Here is a 21476-nt window from a genome sequence, read left to right as displayed (position 1 = left end):
TGAAATAAATTGAAGAAAAATCTGTGGGAGTCAATTAAGAAAAAAGGGTCCTCAAGTGCAGCAGGATAAAGTCCCACATTCCATTAGCAAAAGTGTCTATTGACAGAGTTAAAAGAATGCATGTTAAAACCAGATTCATCTTTGTAAGGCATATTTAAGGATAGAATATAACAAAACATTACAAAGTCAAGCCAAGCATATGCCATTAGTGAGTATTTGTCTCACTACTTTGAACTTGGAGTCTTTCCAGCATGTGTATTTGATGTGTACTGTATGAAAACATTTTTCTTATCTCCATATGTGACAGATGGACTCATAATATGTCTATGAAGACTGTGCAGTGGTATAAAGAAGAGCTTGTTCTTATTCACAACTTTATTATATGACCCTTACATTAGGGAATTTTGTTTGTTTTTGTGTGTTTGTTTTGCTGACGCTTCTTGGACACATAGCATAGTTTCTCAGGCCACTGTGAGTCAGAGTACAGTCAGCACTTAATAAAAATATATGAGCAAATTTTTGCACAGGTCCTGCAATAATCTTTTTATGAGTAAACTGGCAGTAAATTTTGGAGAAATTCGTCCTCTAAAAGGTAGGGAAGGACAGTCAAATATTTATCAGTCAAGGAGAGAAGAATTGAAATAACACTTATGTTCCCTCATTCCTTTTGATTATCTGCTGAGAGATAAATAGTTGTCGATATTCAGCAGTCAGTGAATACTCAACAGGAAGATTCAGAAGACTTAGGTAAACAAATAAATATATCTAAAGGGATTATCTTCAAAACAATTCAGGAGGAAAAGGGAGGGAGATTTGTCCAATCCATAACTATAAAGAGAATATTCTTAACTACTTTATTATGGACAGACCATATCTTTATCAGAAAAAATTGTCCCATGTTGACAAACAACTTTCATGCAACCTGTCAATTTTCTGTCATTCAGGATAATTTTGTGAAGAAACTCTTTTTAAATACACACACAAAAAAAGGTCTTGTTAGTAGGTGAACTGGCAGTATATAGACCAAGAAAAATCTTTTCATATGCTTGGCCTGTGAATGTCAGGAACACCTGTCTTTTTCTTATATTGTTCTGTAGTCCAGCAAAGCCCATGACATTGGCTGAGGCCATCTAATCTAAAGCAGTGCAATCTAATAGTAGTAACAGTTGTGTAAAATAAGAGAAGATTTTCATAGTTACTCTTGATACCTTCTTTATTCCCTTGTGATAAACACAATTCAAATTAACTGTTAAAAGCTTTGCAGACATTGTCATAATTTGATGCAGGCAATATTCATACATACATACTGTGTAACTTAATGAATGGAATTCCTTAGAAGACGCAATGATAACTTCCTCTGTTTCACTGCAACTTCAGCATGTAAATAAAGGACACAAAAATATAGCTGTTTGTAAAGTTCAACATTAAAAAGAAAGTGTTGAAAAACTATTTTTAAGGCCAGTATATCATAAAATCATAGAATCATAGAACACTTTGGGTTTGGAAGGGGCTTTAAAGATCGTATAGTTCTAACCCTGCTGCCCTGGGCAGGGACACCTTCCACTAGACCAGTTTGCTCCAAGCCCTATCCAACCTGGACTTGAATGCTGCCAGCGATGGGGCTACTACAACTTCTCTGGGCAATCTCTTCCAGCACCTTACCACCCTCACAGTAAAGAATTTTTTCCTAATATTAAATCTAAATCTACCCTGTTTCATCTTAAAGCCATTACTCTTTGTCCTGTTGCTACATGCCCTTCTAAAACATCCCTCTCCAGATTTCTTGTAAATAGAAAAATGTTTAATACTTGAATCTTAAATAATGACGTGGACACAAACAATGATTATAATTTCATTTTTTGCCAAGGGTTTTTATATACCTCAATTAAGCTGTGTGGCAACACAAAATCTCAGAATCCCTCCACAATAGAGGATGAATTAATTTTATACTCACTTAAATATAGAATTATAGAATCACAGTATGTTTAGGCTTGGAAAGTACCTTTAGGTCATCTAGTTCCAATCTCCCTGCTTTTCCCTAATGTAGGAACGCCTCACATTAGACCATGTTTGTGAAGAGTATTTTCTTATATTTTAAAATAGTCTAAATCACATCTTAGTGAAAAATGAAGATTGCTCTTAAAATATCAAAATCACACATTTTTAATTTTTCTGCCAAAATTCTATGAAATTCAGTCCAGTCTCAAAATGCTTTTGATATATCCTGATGCTGTACTGCTCCATTGAAATTTCTCTGGTTGATAGTCATTTGGATATAGCCTGATTATGTGCATACATGTTATTTCTGAAACATTTTGTCAAAAGTAATTTCACTTTTTCTGTCTTCATACTTTACAAAGACGTTAAAGCTGAAGACATGTTTAGTGTATAGTTTTCAAAAGTTTATACTTCACTGAGGAAAAAATACCTCTCAGGTAAAGCCAGGGTCCACTGAACATAAATATCAGTGAGACTTGAAAATTAGAATATCTCCATAGTTAAAATCTACCCCCTTCCCCCCCAGAAAAAAAGATAAAAGTAGACATGCCTAGTTGGCTATTCAGACCTGTAGGAAGTGCTTTGCAGTTGGTATGATACCCCATCCAACATGTGATCATGGACCGTGAGATGGTAAAATATCATGTGCTATAAATTTCCCAGTAAATTAGCATTGTCTCTAAAGAAATTGAAGGTTTTTTGGATGGAGACTGAAGCCTCCCATCTCTTCCAATCCAGTGCTGCAGTAGTGAACACACTGGTTGGGGCACAGGCATCAGGAGTGCAACAGAGAGTTTGCCAACATAGCATGACTCCTAGAGTGCTGCTGTGCACACTTCAAGTCCTTAGATAAAATCTTCAATGCATACATTAAGTCAATTTTTGTACCACGGATAAGCATATCCAGTTTTGTGTATGTACCCATTATGAAGTAGAAAGAATCTATTCCATCTCATTAATAAGGATCTGTTCCAGATATAGAAATACTGGTTTAAAACTGTCATTAGTTGCACTTTAAAAACAAACAAACACAACAGAAGGGAAAAAATGCTTCCTACATGAATGTTGAATTTCTCTTTTTTTCTTGCCTTTTTTTCCCCTTTTTCCTTCTTAACTAAAGTAAAAAAGCTAAGAGGTAGTGGTTTGAGAATTGTTCCATTTTTAGGTCTTTCTCCTTTGTAATGGCTATATTTACAAATTAGAAAATTGCTACTTGAGGCTTAGATTAGACTAATTTATTAATTTGGGCTTTCTGTTGTACAAAGATGAAATAATTTCTCAAGGATTTTTCAGTGCTGATATCTTAGACCCTAAATAGAATCAGAGGTAGTCCCATACTATTATTGTCACATTTTAAAAAGTAAACAATTTTTTTTTGCTGTTCTTACTTCAGTTGTATTTAGGTGTGCTCTCCTGTTTCTTTAGAGTGTCTGTAAATGTAGTATAAACTGAACCTAACCTGAGCTCAATCGTACAGCAGTCATGCATGCAAAATCGTGCTTCAGGTACACAAACAAATAAGTTTCAGGACACAAATAGAATTAAAATCAACCTAAAAATTTGCTTACCCATTATACTGACAGTATTAGATGCAAGGAAAGGGTACAGGGCAGATGACTGTCCCCTTTTGCCTGGCTTTGTCACTTAACAGAGTCATGAGGACTTTAATACCTGCAAAAGGTCTATGACAAATTGCTTCTTCTTCCAGCAAGGCACTGAGGGTGGCAGCAGACACCGTGGGCAAATTCTTGCCACTTGGTTCTTTTTCCTTCTCCGGTGCTCTTCAGCCTCAGAAAGGTAAATGTTGCCACCCTGGCTGGAGCCAGGCAGAAGGTAATCTTCCTTTCGGGTACACTCCCCCATCCGTTGTTTTTGCAAGGAGCCCTATCTTTCTTTTTCTTTTTTTTTTTCCTGTTGGGGTTACACCTTTGCAGCCTTCTTGGATTTAATTCCAGCAATTCAAGAGGATTAGGATTAGCCTGATAGATCTAGGTGCATATAATAGTTACACATTATATACACAGCTCTCCCCTGTTTTCCAGTTCTCCACGTTGGAGCTTTTTCTGCAGTGAATGTAAATCTCCTTTGTATCCCTCAAATTCTCATGTTAAAGTGTAAAATCCACTTCATAACTTGAGTGTGTATGAAAGCAGCATTTTGTAGTTGGGACCTCTAAGGGCATTGCACAGAGACTGAGATAGTAGAGGCTAAATGGATGTGCTTTTGTAAATAACAGCAATCACATGGATAATTTTGAGTAGTTGAATGCATAAAAAGCCCACAGTGTCTCCTATAGAATGGGAAAACAATTTACTATGCAATTGAAGACAGAATAAATTCTTGTTTTTATTGCTTTTATACATGCTTTGTAACTGAGGAGAATGCAGTAAGAAACATGTCACAGAATATAAAAATGCCTAAAATATGTGTTAATCAATGTCTTTACGTTGATTAAATCCTGAAATAACTGGTAGAACAGATCCAATCAGCCTGAGTTCATACTGTGAATCTGAGAAGTTATTTAACTTTTTTTGGTAGATCCTTCTTCTCCCACAGTGGTCTTTTGTTACATGCAAAAGTATCTGTCCTGGCCCGACTGCTGCTTCAAAGTAACTTCAGTCTGTTGCTTTTTTAGACATTCGTTCTAATTGATAAGGCTTGCTTGTGGTCTGCCTTGACCAATAAAGATTAGTGTCCGTAGGGGGGTGGAACCTGTTCCTGAATGACTTTCCACTTGTTTAATCAGTAATTGCTTGGAATATGACTGGTTGGAATTTAGCAGCCAACTTCCTGCATCCATGAGGGTGCCAGCTGCAGATGAGATGAGGAGCAGTTGCTTTCCAGTGGCAGGAGTGTTTGGCTGTTTTGAAGCAGCACACTTCAGTGAAGTCAATTATGTAGCATTTTGTTTCCGCTTTTCCCAGGAATGCATCTTTTTGGCTGTTAGTCTTACCCTGCTTCTGCTGAGATAAAATGAGTTTACCAGCTAGCTGTGAGCACCTGACTCAGGAGAAAGTGGCTAGATTCCAGAGTGCTAACATTCATGGATCACCTTATGCTATTAACAAGCCAATCGATATTAAACAGCAGAGGAGACGGTATGAGACTTTATTATTCTTCAGCAAAGTGTTTGCATTATTTACAGCTTGTTGCCTTTAAACATTCTGTGCTGGTGTATAGAGATAAGGGGAGAAGGGACATGCTATAGAGACCCATTTCACTGTGTTTGTATTCAGCACTGAATCATGGAAGAGCAGTATAGTGATAAAAAGGAAAAAATACAGTACCAGGTGACAGCAATAAATGCAGCAGCACAAAGTTGTTTTACAGAAATACAGGAACAGCGTATTTACCTTACATACAGGACAATACTGTATGTATCTGCAGTTACAAATAATTAGACACTTTTTCAGGGAAGAAATGTTACTTAACTTTTTTAATACAAGAAAACTAGGGCTCTTATCTCTAATATGTCAAGACAAAAAAAACAAATCTAGGAGGTTCAATTTGTCACAAATTATTTCTTAATCCTATTTGTCAGGTGTTAGTCATTATATGCAATATTTTCTATCTTTTATTGTTCAGTGTGGTAGAATTTCTTTCTCTTCAATTTTTTTAAACTGTGCCATGAAAGGAAACTTCCTTTATGTATAGAATTTAAAGTCTTACAGAAACTTCTTGTATAAAAAAAGAAAAAAAAATCAATCTCCCTTAAGTCATAGTGTAAAAAACAGATGTAAAGTTCCATGTTATATCAGAAAACTGCTGATACATTATTAGTGTTTTACTAGTTTTTCATAGAGACTCTTTCAGGTAGAAGGTAAACTAGTGAGATTAAAAAAAAAAATATTAATCTTAAGAAAAATTATCTTTTATTCCAGCTGCCTTCCCAAAAGTAGTTTTATTTTCAATCAGTATTTATAATCTGAAGTCCTTTATGTGCTTTTATGGTAAGTAATGCTTTTTATTGAAATGACAAGCTTAAATGTAGACTTTAAATTAAAAAAATACAAACTTTGACGTGGAGAATGAAAAAAAATGATGTGAAAACCTCAATAAAACCTTTCTCCAATTAAAAAAAAGTCTTTCACAATATTTTTGAAAATGTAATTTAAAAATAATATGCTGTTTAAAAACTAATCAAACTAATAAAATTTTGAGTACTATGTCAAGAAAACTTCCTATTTTTAACTTATTAGTGTTTCATTGATGTAATATAAAATGCTTAGAGAGCTCCATGATTTTTTGAAAGTCTACCTTCCTCTTGAATATGCTGATAATTGTTCACAGTTTGAAAAAATCAGCATTTTTCAGTATTAGAACAGCGTATTGCTCTGTTCTGTAAATGGTTTGCCATTTTGTAGACTCCAGTCTTTGGTGCGTTCACATCAGTGTAACTGCATCAGAGTTGGTGAGTATACGGGGGAGAAAGAAAAAAAAAAAAAAACAAAAAACCCTGTGAAGTTCAAATGCTGTTGTACAAATTAATAACTTCATTTCTTGATTTTTACCACTACTGATTCACTTGTGTGTAAGCCAGAGAAATTTTCTCCCCTCTTAACAGTGGGGAATGTAATACAGTCTTTGAAGAGCTTAGAGCCTGATAGGATGTAATACATCTGTCTCCAAGACCTTTCTAAGGCATCATACTAGTCTGAGGCAACTGTATTACTGCCTTTCAGAAAGAAGACTCTCTCTTGTTTAATAATTAGACTTTTGCAGATTGTAACCTCTTTTACAGTTCATGTGACATTTCAGTCTCAGAGTCTTCATAAATGGGGATGCATTTCTTTCATGCAAGCTCAGACACAAATCAGTTAAAATAAACAGTCATTAAAAATAGTATTAGGAATTGAAGATCTTCCACATAGAAAGCAATTCCAGAGCTCTTTACCTGTATTTCATCTTTCTTAGAAAATTTGTGCGATAGTGCAGGATTGTACTCCATACTGCTGGAAGTCCTTGCTGTCTTTTCAGAAAGAGAAGGTGCTACGCACAAGTTAATTTCAAATATACACAAAATGTTCTTGTATCATATTTTTCAGTATATCAATTTAAGGCAGAACATGCAAAACATAGTAGATAAATAATTTGTAAGCAGAAAATTTTATTAGTTTTGTAGTGCCAAGTGTTATTCAGGAGCTATTGAGAGAACTCATAATTAAAATATTTTAAAGGATTAAAATTCATGGAAGTATTCATATAGTGGAAATAAAAGAAATTATTGGAACTTCAGAGCTGGAGCCTGAATTAGACTATGCAACGGTTCTGTTTTTGTCTTTATGAAGACATGTGTCAAATTTCTGTTTCATAGGAGATTTTGGGGTTTAGGTTTTTATATCATGAGTCTTTCAAAGGCTAGTAGAAGAAAAAATGAGAAATTATCATTTCACATTTTTAAAACCAAATACATTTCAATTAATATGAAATGCAAGCATTTTAAAATGATGTCTCACCTGAAATTCCCACTCTGCACTAGGATTCAGTTCTGGAATAGGATGAAATTTCAGAACTGCAGTACTACTGATAAAAGCAAGAAGAAGCCTGTTTCTCATATAAGCCTGCTTCTGTGTACAAGTAGGTTTTTTTGTCAAATCACCAAGAGAGTCAGTTTTATAATAGTATCCATGGAAATGATTCATTTGCAATGACACTGGTGGGAGTTAGGACTTGGTCTAATGTTCCTGTCTTAGTTATATCTTCATGTCCATAAAAACAGAATGAAACAATCAGCGACCCCCAATATATGGTGAACTGTGCCACAAAGCACATTGTGTTCCAAGGAAAATTGGTTTGATTGGAAACTAATTGGTGGGGTAACAAGATATTTATTCTAATTGAGATATAAACCCCTGATTTTCTTCTATTGAAAAAAGAATATTGAGGGAAATTATATCTAATAGGCAGCGGGAAATCTTTTTTTAAAATACAGTATATAGTAGGTGCTGCTTGTGCAATGGTTAGGTGGACTGACAGACTTGGCTAGTCTAGCATTAATGCAAAACTTGCTTATTAAAACCCATCATTAATGTTTCTTCACCTGTGGTGCAAGCTTACCTGGAACAGGGACCTGACTAGCTATTTGATTTATTTCTGTTCTGTTCTCTGGTTGGTGTGAGCAACTTCACTTCAAAAGAAGGTGCTGCAGTGTAATATTTTAGTAGCTCTGTTCTGTCTGAAATGCTCTCTGAAAACTGCTTTTTGTTTTTCTGTATATTGTTTCAGCATATGAAAACTGTATCATGTACTTTCAGTCTGCCCTGTTGTAGATCTCCATTGGGTAGATTATTTTGAAAATTATGACTTCCAACACTTTTAGGATGCTTGAAATAAGTGCTGCTTCAGTAAGTGATGTTGTTTTCAAATCAGCTTATATCATTCTGTAGTGATGCACTGAGAAAGATCTCAACTGACTTACAAAACTGTTTCTTATGGTAAAATTTGCATTCCCTTTCATACCTCATCCTCCATCATCAGGGACATTTTTCAGCTGGTGTGAGAATTTACTTCTTACCTGCTGGCCTTTCAGTATAGTGAAGATGCATAACTACATTATACATAGAGCACTGGCACACTCCTCTCTTGTAGTACCTTGAAATTTCGATCCCCTTTGTCATCTTCCTGGTATGTAATCTTTCTCTGGGCAAAGTACTTGCAATAATTTGCTTATTGCCCATGGTGTTCTTTCTCCTTTCTGTTAAAGACACATTCTTTCCCACTGTGAATGTCAAGGTTATCTCAATTTTCTCTGGACACTACCTCCCCTTGCATCCCTGCAATATAAACTACTGTGTGGAGGCTAATAAAGTCCTTTGTATTTGTGTTATTTTCTTCTTTGTGAGCAGTACTGGCATAGATTTAGAATAATAATTTAGGAACATTTATTATGTAGCCAATTTCCAATAACAGAAAACTTAGGAAAAGAAAAACCTGAACCAAAGACCAACAAAATGCAAAACATTAAGCCATGCATTTTATTCCTTCTGGCTTTTCTTCTAACAGGCTTGAATAAAATGTTATTACATATCCACTACTTAACTTGTATCATTAAAAATGTTCTTACTAATTTCTTTTTAAATAAAAACCATGGATGATTGACTGCTGCTGTATAGGGCTCCCTGAGACTCTAATTACTGTGGTTTTGTTTGTTGTTTCTTCTTTAGAAAGTGGTGCATCTGAATTGAGGCTTAAGCTAACTCTGACTAAAAGAACATTTACATCATAGTCTGTTTTATTAGCTGGAATGCTTTTTAGTACATGATTTTCAACTCTAATTGCCTATGACTGATTGTAATGGTAGAATCTTTAGGTTTATTTCGAAGTTTTTATACCTGTTAGCTTGGAAAAAAATCATTAACATATTGTGCAAGTACAGACAAAAAAAAAAAAACAAAAAAGCAAAACAATTTGCTTTAATATTTTTTTCCACTTAAAGTGTACAAATTTCTCTTCAGTTTTAGTTATTGCATCTAATGAATTTGTTTCTCTCCTTCATTGGGTTAATTTTGTGATTGGGAAAAGAAGGCTTGATTAGAAGACACTGGCAAAGTATTTATACCTTTCATAATTTTAAAAATTAAATAGACATCTTTCATATAGATTTGTATGTTTCTATATACTTGTAATAAAACAATATTATATGCAAATTTAGAGAAATTGTTAACTTTTTCTTAAGATTAAAATGAACTGCAGTAAATATTTACATACAAAGGAGTAAAGATAATTTTAATTAAAAATTGAAAGTTACATCAATTCTGTTTTGGAAATAAGCCTCAGTAGATTCTGAAACTTACTTTAAAGATGAGGATCTCAAAAAAGGAATTGTTACAGCTGTCAATGCTACTAGGCAAATATAGACACTAAAATGATGACTGAAGTGATGTAAATACTACCAGTTTTCGTCAGCTTCTTTCGTTTTCCAGGAAAAACACCAATGAATGATGGTAGATTTACATACTAGGGGATACATGAGCAAAAGTGCTGAAACTTGAACTCTGTCATTTTTACCAGCAGGAATGTAAAATAATGGTTCATTTAGGGCAATTCTGTCGTAAAAGAAAGCAGCTCTTATCAGTAATATACAGTTTTATACTGTTGACAGCTATGCTTCTTAGTGTCTTTAAATGAAAATACCTAAGAAACTAGCTAAATAGCTATCAGTATTTTCTATATTTTCATACAGTGGAATAGATCAAGAGAAATACTGAAGGCAAACAGGGGTCCATCCTTAAAGGTTGGGGAAAAAGCTGGGCAAAGAAATTTTACAGTAGTCATCTTGATGGCTGAGGCACAGTGCTGAGTTTCAGCTGATCTTTGATAACAACTGTTTAGCCTTGTGTGAAGAAAAAATACCTTTGTTTCAGTCTCCAGTAGGGAGATCTGAGAGCTTGGACAGACATGCAGTCACAAAATAAGTCCAGATAACTCAAGAACTCAGTGCTCGCAGACAGCAGTTGTGTTGATATTTAAGATATTTAAGATATTTTAAGATATTAAAGATAACAAGAAGGGATTCTATAGGTACACTGCAAATAAAAGACAGACTAAGGACAATGTAGGCCTCCTCTGGAACCTATCAAGAGAACTGGCTGTCCTGCATTTGGAGAATGAGATTCTTAATGACTTTTTTGCCTTGGTTTTCACTGGGAAAGGCTCTGACCACACCACCCAAGTCCTGGAAGGCAGAGACAAGGACTGTGAGAATGAAGACCTTAGGCACACCGTAGGAGAGGACTTCGAGACCATCTTAAGAACCTGAATGTACACAAGTCCATGGGACCTGATGAAATACATCCGCTGGTCCTGAAGGAGCTGGCGAATGAAGTTGCAAAGCCACTGGCCATCATATTTGAAAAATCATGGCAGACAGGTGAAGTTCCTGATGACTGGAAAAAGGGAAATACAACCCCCATTTTCAAGAAGGGGAAAATGGATGACCCAGGGAATTACAGACCAGTCAGTCTCACCTCTGTGCCTGGCAAAATCTGGGAGCAGATTCTCCTGGAAGACATGCTAAGGCACATGAAAAACAACAAGGTGCCTGGTGACAGCCAGCATAGCTTTACTAGGGGGAAATCCTGCCTGACCAATTTGGTGGCCTTCTATGATGGGGCTGCACAACTGATGGACAGGGGTAGAGCAGTTGATGTCATCTACCTGGACTTGTGCAAAGCATTCAACACTGTCCCACACAACATCCTTGTCTCTAAATAGAGTAGCTGTAGGAAAGCTTATAGCACTGTCTCCTGACAGTCTTGCAAGCAAACTCGTTAAATGTGTTTTAGATTAAATTAGTACAGTCTGACAATCCAGCTGGTTTAAACAGATTTTTCAGAAAATAGCAAACATTTAATGTCAAGTAGGGTGAATTAAGTGAACTTGTTTGAAAATCTTGATTGAAGTGATGAAATAGGAAGTACTTGCAAAATGGCAATCTGAGGGGAGCTCTAAAGGCTTAGTGGGATAGCCAAGATCAAATCTAGATGAAATTCAGTACAGATAAGCACAGAGAGCTTAGAAAGGAGGAATAGACTGTGTAAATTTAAACAGGTCAGCAGCTGTGCAGGCAGCTATTAGGGGAGAACTTGTAGGCTGGTAAATGACAACATAGTGGTTATATTCCTCCTGTACCAACAGAAACAGGCTCAGGAAGGATCTCAGTGTGCTGAATATCTAATGAAGTAGCAGATTTAACTAAACACAGATAAACACAAAGTAAGGCATACAGCAAAAAGAATTTGAACTTTAGAGCTCTGGACTACCAAGTTCCATTCAGGAACAAAATATTGGTGTTCTAACAGATATTTCTCTGAAAACATTATCTCAGCACTCAGAACCACCAGCCAGAGAAAAAAAAATGTCGTAGGGATTATGAGGAAAGGAATAAGCAGCCAATACTATTTTATTATTTATACCTGTGTTATGGCCACGTTTTGAATCCTAACTGCTCTGATTTCTCTTAATTTCAAAAGCAGGTTGAAAAAGCTGCAGAGAAAGATAGCAAGCATTATCAGATTTATGAAAATCTGAGGAACGGGACAAAGGTTAGGGCATTTCAGCCTAGGAAAACACACAAACACAAAACATGGCAAGTATGAGAGAATGTGAAAGGTATGGCTGGATAATGACTGTTCAGCATCTCTTTCAGGTTAGTGACAAAGCACCGGTCAGAAAAGCTGGGGAACAGTTCTATAACAGATCAAGGAATGCACCTTTCTATGAACTGAAACACATATATAAGCTATAGTAATTCTTCTCAAAAGATGTTATGACTTTGACAGTCTGCATGAGTCAAAAAAGCAATTTGACATATTCATGAAATTAGTAGAAAAATATCTTTTAAATTAATTAATATTAATATATAATCAAAGTAGATGGTTGATAAAAGATTTTCAGAGCTTCCTGCACCTAAGGCCATTCTAGACAATTAGAATCAGATGATCAGAATCTCCTTTCTAACACACTGTGATGGGTTGACCCTAGCTGGATGCCAGCTGCCCACCGAGCTGTTCTATCACTCCCCTCCCCCGTTGGACAGGAAGGAAGAAAATAAGAAGGAAAAAAAACCTTGTGGGTCAAAATAAAGGCTGTTTAATAAAGCAAAAGCAAAAGTTGTGTGTAGAAGGAAAGGAAAGCAAAGGATTTTACTCTCTACTTCCCCTCAGCATCAATATCCAACTACTTCTCAGGAAGTAGGGCTTCAGTACCATAAAGATTGTTGCAGAAGACAAATGTCATAATAACAAATTCTTCCAAATCCTCCTCCTTTCTCTTATCTATTATTGCTGAACAGATCTCATATGGTATGGAACCCAAGGTCTTGCCCACCCCTGGTCTCCTTGGTGAGGGGGTAATGTAGGAGAGATAGCCTTGATGCTGAGTGAATACTGCTCTGCAGTAGCCTAAACAGTGGTGTGTTATCAGTACCTTTATAGCTACCAGTACAGAGCACAGCACTAGGAGGACTGCTATGGGGAAGGTTACCTCTATGTCTGCCAAGCACGTTACACATACGTAACCATATTTCACCTCAGTCTTGTCTAAGAGATAACAGGGTTTTGGTTTGTTTTTTAGTTTTTTCAGCTACTAACATTTTTGTTGGGTTAAGAATCTTTACAGGAAGTAGTGCAGAGGCATTAAAAAAAATGTAGCTGCAAAATTCCAAAGAAATTCCAAAGGAAGTTATACGTCTTTCTACTAATTAGAGATTGTAGTGTTTGCAATCACTCTATATAGTGCTTGCATCAGAATAATCAAAAGTTTGCTCACTTTATAATACATTTAATTGTTCAGGCTAGAGGTTTGGCCAAAGCTGATGCAAGCTTTCAAAAAGTGGTTGAGCTGAATAGCGGTTGTGAGTTTGTCGCTTTATTTCCCTTTATACTATGCAAAAACCAGCTAAGATTTTCTACGTGATACAATAATTCAGTTGTATAGCTGCCAACTTCCTTCAACATGGAAAAGATAGGATATGATCCTATCCTAGCCATCTGGTGAATATCCATCATATTTTTTTTTTCAAATAATGCACTTATAATGTTAATGAAATCCCTGGCAAGAAGTAAAAATGTTAGGAAGCTTTCCATTGAGATCTTTAATTGGTGAGAGTCCTGATAAGTTATAAGATGTATGGATGGCTTGTGTAAACTGTAGCACAATTGTCTATTTTCATTAATCTTTCATTACTTTTCAATAAAAGATAACACAAACAGCTATTAGAAAAGCTTATTGGATGTCAACTAACAAATGTCTGGCAAAAAAGTAATAAGAAGCAGCCACAAAGCAACAGATGTTGGCAAATAGATAAGCACAGCAACTGCATCGTCATTACCTTTTTTATTTAGTAATGGAAATGTACCTTTAGATAGCTTTATGACTGAGTCAAATCAACAAAAGCCAGGAAACCTGAAGCAGATGCACACATTTTGGGGCATGTTCATGACTTGATAAGGGTAAATATCACCCATTAACATTGAAGGAGTTGCGTATGTGCAAAATCGAAGATTGGACAATATATCAATCTGTTTTTCACATATACTCCTCTGAGTTTGCAGCTGCCCAATTCTGCATCCATATGTTCTTGGTATCTTGAGTAGAAGTATTAAGACAATGTGAAGACACCTTCCATACGTATTTGCACTTCTTTGCTTCAGGAACAAGATTAGCTTTGCTGACATGCCTAGGTGTGAGGTTTCCTGTTGCAACCTAATGGCTCTTAAGGATTAGTAATACTGGGCCACAAATCTAACTTTGGCAGTTGCTGGTTTACTCCTGTATTTTTAGGGAATTATACTGATGTGCTTGTTATGCCATACAGCTACTTTCAGTCATATTAACTCATTCTGTCATGGCTTTCTCTGTTCATAGAGAAAATTGCTTTCTCCAGTGTATATTTTTTAATTGTTTTTCACTCTTCAGAACCTCATGTCACTACTTCTTGCCTGCATTCTTCTTTGCAATCTGCCTTATAGTGCTTTGACTATCTTAAGTAGCCCTAAAATGGAAATGAATTTTCTTTTCATCTTCTTATAGACAAGATTTTGCTAAGTTGCCTTTAAAAAGCAAAAACAAAACAAAACCAGAACAACAGTGGGTTTTTTTTAAAGGCAGGATTTTATTTTCAAGTGGATTTTCAATACTATCCTATGCAATTTCTAAGTCATATGATTACTTGCAATTACAGTCACTTCTAAAGAGGCTGCTCCGTTTTACTAGTGTGTTTTTCTCTGTCATAGGTAAATTATCACAGTTGTTTTTTTTTTTTGTGATACAATAATTTGAAGAAAAAGAGGGGTTTATGCTTTGCTAGTTCACTAAACTTGTGCAGGACATAAAACTTCACTTAAAAAATGCAGTCCTCTGTATTACAACAGCTGCTTAGATGCACCTTTCTTTTGCTTTGGCTCAAGTCCTCTAGTAATTAGGCAGTAACAATCTCTGAATGGCATATAAGATGATGATTTGATGGTCTCTTCAAACTTTGTTTTTTAATGAAATAGTGAACTTATTCTTGTCACTTAAGCATCATTCAGATATATTGTTCTGATACTTGTCAACAGTGGTTCCTAAAATGTTGCTGATATTAGAATGGAACATTAATATATCTTCATGTACTTGTAAGACATTTATCAGTGTATTTTATGCCTCTGTGATACTGCAGAAATAGATAATTCTGAACTATGAGCTTGGCAAACCAAGAAAGTTTAGAAACCCTAATTCTGTTGAATTTCAAGGTGTACATAAAGTCACTTCAAAAAACACAATATTTTTCTGAAAAAAAAATAACAAGAATAAGGAAAGAAGGAAAACATATATATCAACCTTAATAAACACAGGCAACTTTTTGCCATCAATATGGATTGATACAACCACTGGAAAACTTTGAATTAATATAAAACCTGCCTGTGATTTGAATATGCTTGTTTCATAGCAAACTGGAGTTCTAGTTAATTTTGAAGTCTCCAAGGTACTATGATGACTCAGCTAATAACCAGTGATAATAACAATCACAGTTGTTGAACTTGGAGATAAGTTCTTACCTGACTGATGAGAAAGTAAATGCAGAGGGGTAGACATGCCTAGTACTAATGAATGCTGAAACATGTGGTATGACAGCTCTCTGAAATAAAAAGATCTTTCAAAGAAATGTTACTTATCAAAGAGAAGCTATATATGAATTTCTGTAAAGTGCATTTTTAAGGTTTTATGGAAATACTGTTAAGCTTCACGAAATAAAATTGTTAGAAGTGTGGGCTCTATCACAAAATAACATCTCCCAAAGGAAATATCATCAAACACATGGAAATACCAGGAGTGTCACTAAACATACCATCCTTAAGCTGACAGCTGTAATGGGACCTATCCTGCTGGTCTATCACAGCAACCAGGATATGTTGTCTCTATAAGAAAGAGCAAACTTTATGATAATTAGTCTGGGATAGGTCCATCCTAAGTCTCAAGTGCCATATTAGTCTCTGCCATCATGCTGTTGCATTTCAGAACTAGAACAACGAGAGACTTCTTAGGCCAATTCCCTTCACTCCCCTTCAAAAACGAAAAATCAAACAAGCCTTATCCCAATCCCTTATTTGCAAGGAATGACTGAGAACTGGATGTACCAAGAATTTGGAAATGGATAGTAAACTGGTCAACAAGATTATTATTTGGAAACTAATCACATGATTTTTCCCTGTACTGGGCACTACTGAGACTGCATCTCAAATCCTGTGTTCAATTCCAGGCCACTCACTACAAGAGAGACATTGAAATGCTGGAGCTTGTCCAGAGAATAGCAACAAAGCTGGTGAAGGGTCTGGGGCACAAGTGTGCTGTGGAACACTTTCTTCAGTCTGTCGTGTGCAGGCAGTTTTGCGAATACATTAAGTACATAAACTGTCTGATACAATTATTTGGTCGGCCTGAACACTTTATGTGACTATGACGTAATTGTTCTGATTAAGTGAAAAGTAGTCTATTATGAAGGAAATAATCGTAAGGCTGTAAAATAAAGCTATGCAAAGCATGGTGAATTAAAAGAACAGAAATCAGACTTCAAACATCAAGTGGTTGTAGTGTGCTGCTCTCCACACAGAAGCCAACTGCCTGATATTACTAACATCTCTGTATTGTATTAAACTTGACTCTTAAGTATTTATCTAAGTACAATCTTGGAAAACAAAGTATTTTTTTCTTATGCCAGTTTGATAATTTTTAATGAAATATTTTGCAGTGTGGTTCTTCATGAACATTTAAATTGTTCAATGTAAATTATTCATTAGTGGAAGCAATTATGTTAAAAAATAATGTTTATTATTGCATCTAAATAAGAAGCTTTTGCTGATGGACTGTAATATCATTGTTAAAATAGAAGACTTAATATCAATCATAGCTACCAGACTATAGGAGGTAGACCACGTATGTTTGACTTTGAAATACCAGGGCACTCTTCTAATGACTGTTCTTGAGAGCAGTTTCAGTATATGACAAATTAAATAAGATAATCTTTTAAATAAGATTTATTCCAGTATGCAATACTAGAGGCATTATCAGCTTCAGAACTCATGGTAGCACTCAAATCAAGAGCCATCCTGTACAGAATATGTACCTTTTTTACAAGATGCTGTAAGAGAAACTAGTGAGATTTTGCAGCGTTACTACTCGAATGGCAGTTTAACTTCCTCTTTAGTTTTGAAGTTAGTTGAAAAGTGTTACTCTTGTTAAGAAATGGCTATACCAATACAGCTGTGGGGTAAAACTCAGTAGCATTTACAGGATTAGTTTCATTTGGCAGTCTCATCAGTTGCCAAGTGGCTAGGTTCTGATAAACTGCAGTGGGCCATTCTGCTTTCACCTATTCTTGTGGTGACATTGTCTGTCCCATATCAGACAGGATAATCTCCAAATCTCCAAAATACTAACAGTAGTGACAATTTATTAGATTTGAGGTTTTTCCTAGAATAAGGTAGTGAATGGATAGTGTACATAGGCATAGCAAATCTACCTACATTTTGGAAAGAGCTCTACAGACAGCAAAAGACTGGTATTTTAGGAAAACAACACTTTGTTCACTTATGTCCATTACAGCAGATTCTTAAAGCAAATCCATCAGAAAATTTTATGGTTAAAAATATTTAAAATAGCTAAGCTTTTAATGAGCAGAAAAGTTAACAAAAGATGAAGAGCCCTGCTATCTGAACTCATTAAAGCCTTTTGCTATAAAGAATATCAAATTATTAAATGATACTAGAATACCTATAGTGAGTCAAAACCTGATCAGAAAGGGTAAAAAGTCTTGAAGCTTTCTTAACAGCCTAACAGACATGAAATCAATGCACTCTACAGCTGCACTTCCTGATTTCAGCCATGATTGACTGATGACTCAGCTTCATCTGTTACAGTCAACTGTCATTTTACAGAAATATCATTGAAGTAATTTCCAAAATATCTTTTTTTCATTCAACTAAATATTGTCTGTTCTCCAGAACTGTGGAGCTGGTAAAAATGATTTAGTGTACTGGCAACTAATGTTGCAAATCAGCACAGTGCTTAACATTTTATTCAAATGTAACCTTGCAATACACTATATAATCGCCGCTTAACTTCTACATAGCTTAAGAATATTGAGCAGCAAAAGTTCTGACTTACCTTGCAGACAGGGCAAAAAGAAATCCTGTTATGAAACCAAGTTGAAGATCACTGCTACAAACTTTCAGATCTGTATTTTCCTTTTACTTGTTTTTAAGAGTATTGGTATTTTATTCTATTTTAGTATGAGTAAAATAGAAGCTTAGAATATCCTTTAATAATTAATGCAGTTGTAAAAGCCTAGCTCTAATTCCCAAGGTAGTATAGCAGAAGTCACATAGCCTATCACAGGTAAATCAGGCCAAAGAGCTCAGATTTTTGTATGGGTTTTCACCAAGACTGCTTTTCTTATGAGAGAAAAGTAATTTTTTCCTGAAAGTGTTGGATATACAGAACATTGTCTATCTCTGACTCAAATATGCACATGGCAATAATGCAGTTTCTTCAATGATTAGGAAAGAAAAAAAAAGAAGAGGGAAATCACCTCTCTCTCTTCCCCATATATTTTTTTTTTGTGGATTAAAACTGGAGCTCTCTTTAGTCATATTTCCTCTTTCATCTCTTACTTTAACATTTTTTAACATCTATTTTTAACATCACTTCCCCCATCCTTGTCCCCTAACTCCTGTCTGGTTTTGCAGTTCTGGTAGATTTCCACCTTTCCTTACTTTCTCAGAATTCTATGATATTCTCTGTGAAGTCCTTTTCTTCTCTTTCCCCATGGCTTTAATTAAAACTTCAATGTGCTCAAAAGGTCACCTAGATGCACCTGGCTCCAGGGCTGATATGCTACTTTTCTCTAGGGCCTTGACTTCTTATGAAAGAGCATTGCTAAATCACTTCTGAACAAGGAGGCTGTATTTATCTGCTTCAGCAAATGTACTGTATTTTATATAATTTCACTTGTGAAACTAAGGAACAAGCATGTTTACTATAAAGTCACAATTTGCTGTACCACTAAGTAAAAGACAGCATAATGCAAGACAATATGATCTGTTTTTATAACCTGAAGTACAATGCAAAGAGGCACTAGGTTAATAGCTTTTTCACAAAGATTACCCAGTACATCAACTATATTTGTCTGTTCAGGGAATGTGTACTACTTATCCTTTTCCCCTTGTGTTCCCATTCATGCTTTCTCATATTTTCTTTCTGAAATGAAGAAAAAAATATTCTGGTGAGATCTACTCCAACTTTCTACTCAGAACTTTTGGAGTAAAAACAATGTTCATACAAACCCAGTGTTTACATGTTCCTGTAAAAGCTAATGGCTGTTATGGATGCATATTTGTATCTGACTTCCCTACAGGCAGTCTCTCTCTTGTGGCCTCATAACATGCCAAATGGTGGTAGATGTTATTTTCATTACTAAAAGAAGTATCCTGAATATCTGTTGAAAATATATGAAAAACAGCATGATGACATTTTTCTTCAATTCAGTGAGTGCATGAGAGGTAGGTACTGAGTCCACTTCAGAACCTTTTCTGAAACTGATATTTGTTTTAAAATAACCTTCAGTTTCCACTCATTTTTTAATAATAGACTTGCTGAAACGGTATTACTTCCCATGAAACATTTCTATATGTGCTTTTTAATTTTTTATTGTTGCTGGTTTGGGGTTTTGGTTGGTTTTTGTTTTTTTTTTTTTTTTTTTTCAGTTGGTTGGATTTTTGTTTTTTGGGTTTTTTTTTTAAGAATTTAGTAGTGAGGAGGTTTGATTCTGAGGATTTTTCTCCTTTTTTTTCCCCCCCATGATAAGTGAAATTCTCAGTCCTGGCTGGTGGAATAATGGGCTGACTTGGTGGAGCTGGGAGGTAGTAGCATGCCTCATGCCACTGGGATGAGGATACTGCATGCCCAGGAACATTGAGCAACCAGAGACAAAGGGTTGCCCTCGTGCAAAGCACTGTGAAACTGTGTGATGTGAAATAACTTGGAAATGTACCTTTTTGCTTTAGTGCACACAGGATTTGATTCTTTCTTAATGGGCAAGAGCTGTTACTGGTGGACTGGTTCCCAGGCTGCTGAATTGATTTCTGAATTATGACTCATGACGAGGATTTATGTCAGTGTTTGGAGTGAGAATTATGTATTGCATATGATACTTGCTGTTTAAAAAAAGAAGCTGTATTTCAACCCCAGTTACTAAGAGTCTTCATTTGGGAAAACAAGGGGTAAATCAGCTTTGCTGCTGGAATCACCTCTACTTTGAATTGTTATATTTTTTACGAGTCCTGCCTTACAATCACATATATTTGAGATAGAATATTATATTAAGGACTTCGGGTTGTACACAGCTTATTTTTTTAAAGCTATCTAGGCATTTTGCTCCCTTAAAAATGTAGTCTAAGCTCTATTTTCTGAGGGTTTTAAGCCCTTAAAATTCGGGGGAAGAGACTTCCTTCCAGGTTAGGACAGCTGTCTGTATAAAGAAGTGATATATGCATGTATGACAGCTGTTGGAGCTACTGCAGTCAACAGGCTAGTCAATACTGTCAGAGCAGCTTGAAGATCAGTTGAGCTCACCATACAGACAGCTGATGATGGCTAGGAGAACAAACCATTTCAAAGGAAGAAAAAAGGAATGTGTTACTGGCATCTAATCTGCAGTGTCTGTCTGTGTGCTTTTAGTGCACAGGAAGTGTAGCTTCAGTTAGTTGAGGCTTTTAACCTTCTGTTGCACCAGCCTGCAGATTTAAAGGAAGACCACACATGGTATAGTGTTTAATATCTACAGAGTTCTAAGGCATTTTGGGTGCGAAAAGGACTATGTTTTGTTCTGAGAGATGAGTACGTACTTCTTTCAAAATGCAGGTACTTCAGCATCTTTCTACACAGATGCACTGTCCTTTAAAAATGTATTGAGAGGAAGAATTGCCATGTACTATGTCTAAAAGTCTTTTTGAAAGTCATTTGCTTTTGGCCACTGAGGGAGATGAGACATACACTGAATGAACCTTTTGATGGTGTAGGAGAGGTTATCTTATATGTATATTTTGTGTGAAATTCTGTCTATATTTGGTAATGCTTGAAAGCTAGTGTTTGTTAGACCTGCTTATGTAATTTCCTAGTGATCAGATAATTCAGTTTGGGGGAGTCCCATGTCTTCCTGCTCAAAGAAATTGAACCCATATGTTTAGATTTCTTAGACACTAATAAACCTTGTGCATTTATGTTTTCTGATTAAGGTTGTCTTCTACTGGGTTTGGTCTAATCTGGTTAACATATTTAAATATTAACTGAATAACTGAGTCAGTAGAAGAGTAATCCTTCAAACTACTGATAATGCAAGTGCTGGGTTAGGAGCCTGTGGTTCATTGTGCCTGCTCCAGCAATTATTTAGATTATTTATTCAAAGAGTGGCAAAAGCAGAAATACAGACAAAACAAGCTAAA

At 35.6% G+C, this 21476-nt stretch overlaps 1 protein-coding gene across 3 annotated transcripts in view; it reads left to right on the top strand.

Annotated features, from left to right (window-relative positions):
* The window catches only part of PDE4D (phosphodiesterase 4D), a 397194-nt gene that overhangs the window by 187635 nt on the left and 188083 nt on the right, over positions 1-21476 (top strand). The window contains exon 1 of one of the 3 annotated variants that reach the window (XM_034072749.1): positions 4972-5096. The exons of the other annotated variants lie outside the window; for them this stretch is intronic. Within the exon in view, the coding sequence (XP_033928640.1) occupies positions 4972-5096 (125 nt within the window). Of the gene's footprint in view, positions 1-4971; positions 5097-21476 lie in introns of those variants that run through there. 3 annotated transcript variants of the gene reach the window in all.

The sequence above is a fragment of the Melopsittacus undulatus genome, chromosome Z, assembly GCF_012275295.1.
Source record: "Melopsittacus undulatus isolate bMelUnd1 chromosome Z, bMelUnd1.mat.Z, whole genome shotgun sequence".
In the NCBI taxonomy this organism is placed as follows: Eukaryota; Metazoa; Chordata; class Aves; order Psittaciformes; family Psittaculidae; genus Melopsittacus; species Melopsittacus undulatus.
Note: the sequence above shows the minus strand (reverse complement) of the source record. Positions and strands in the feature narration are given on the sequence as shown.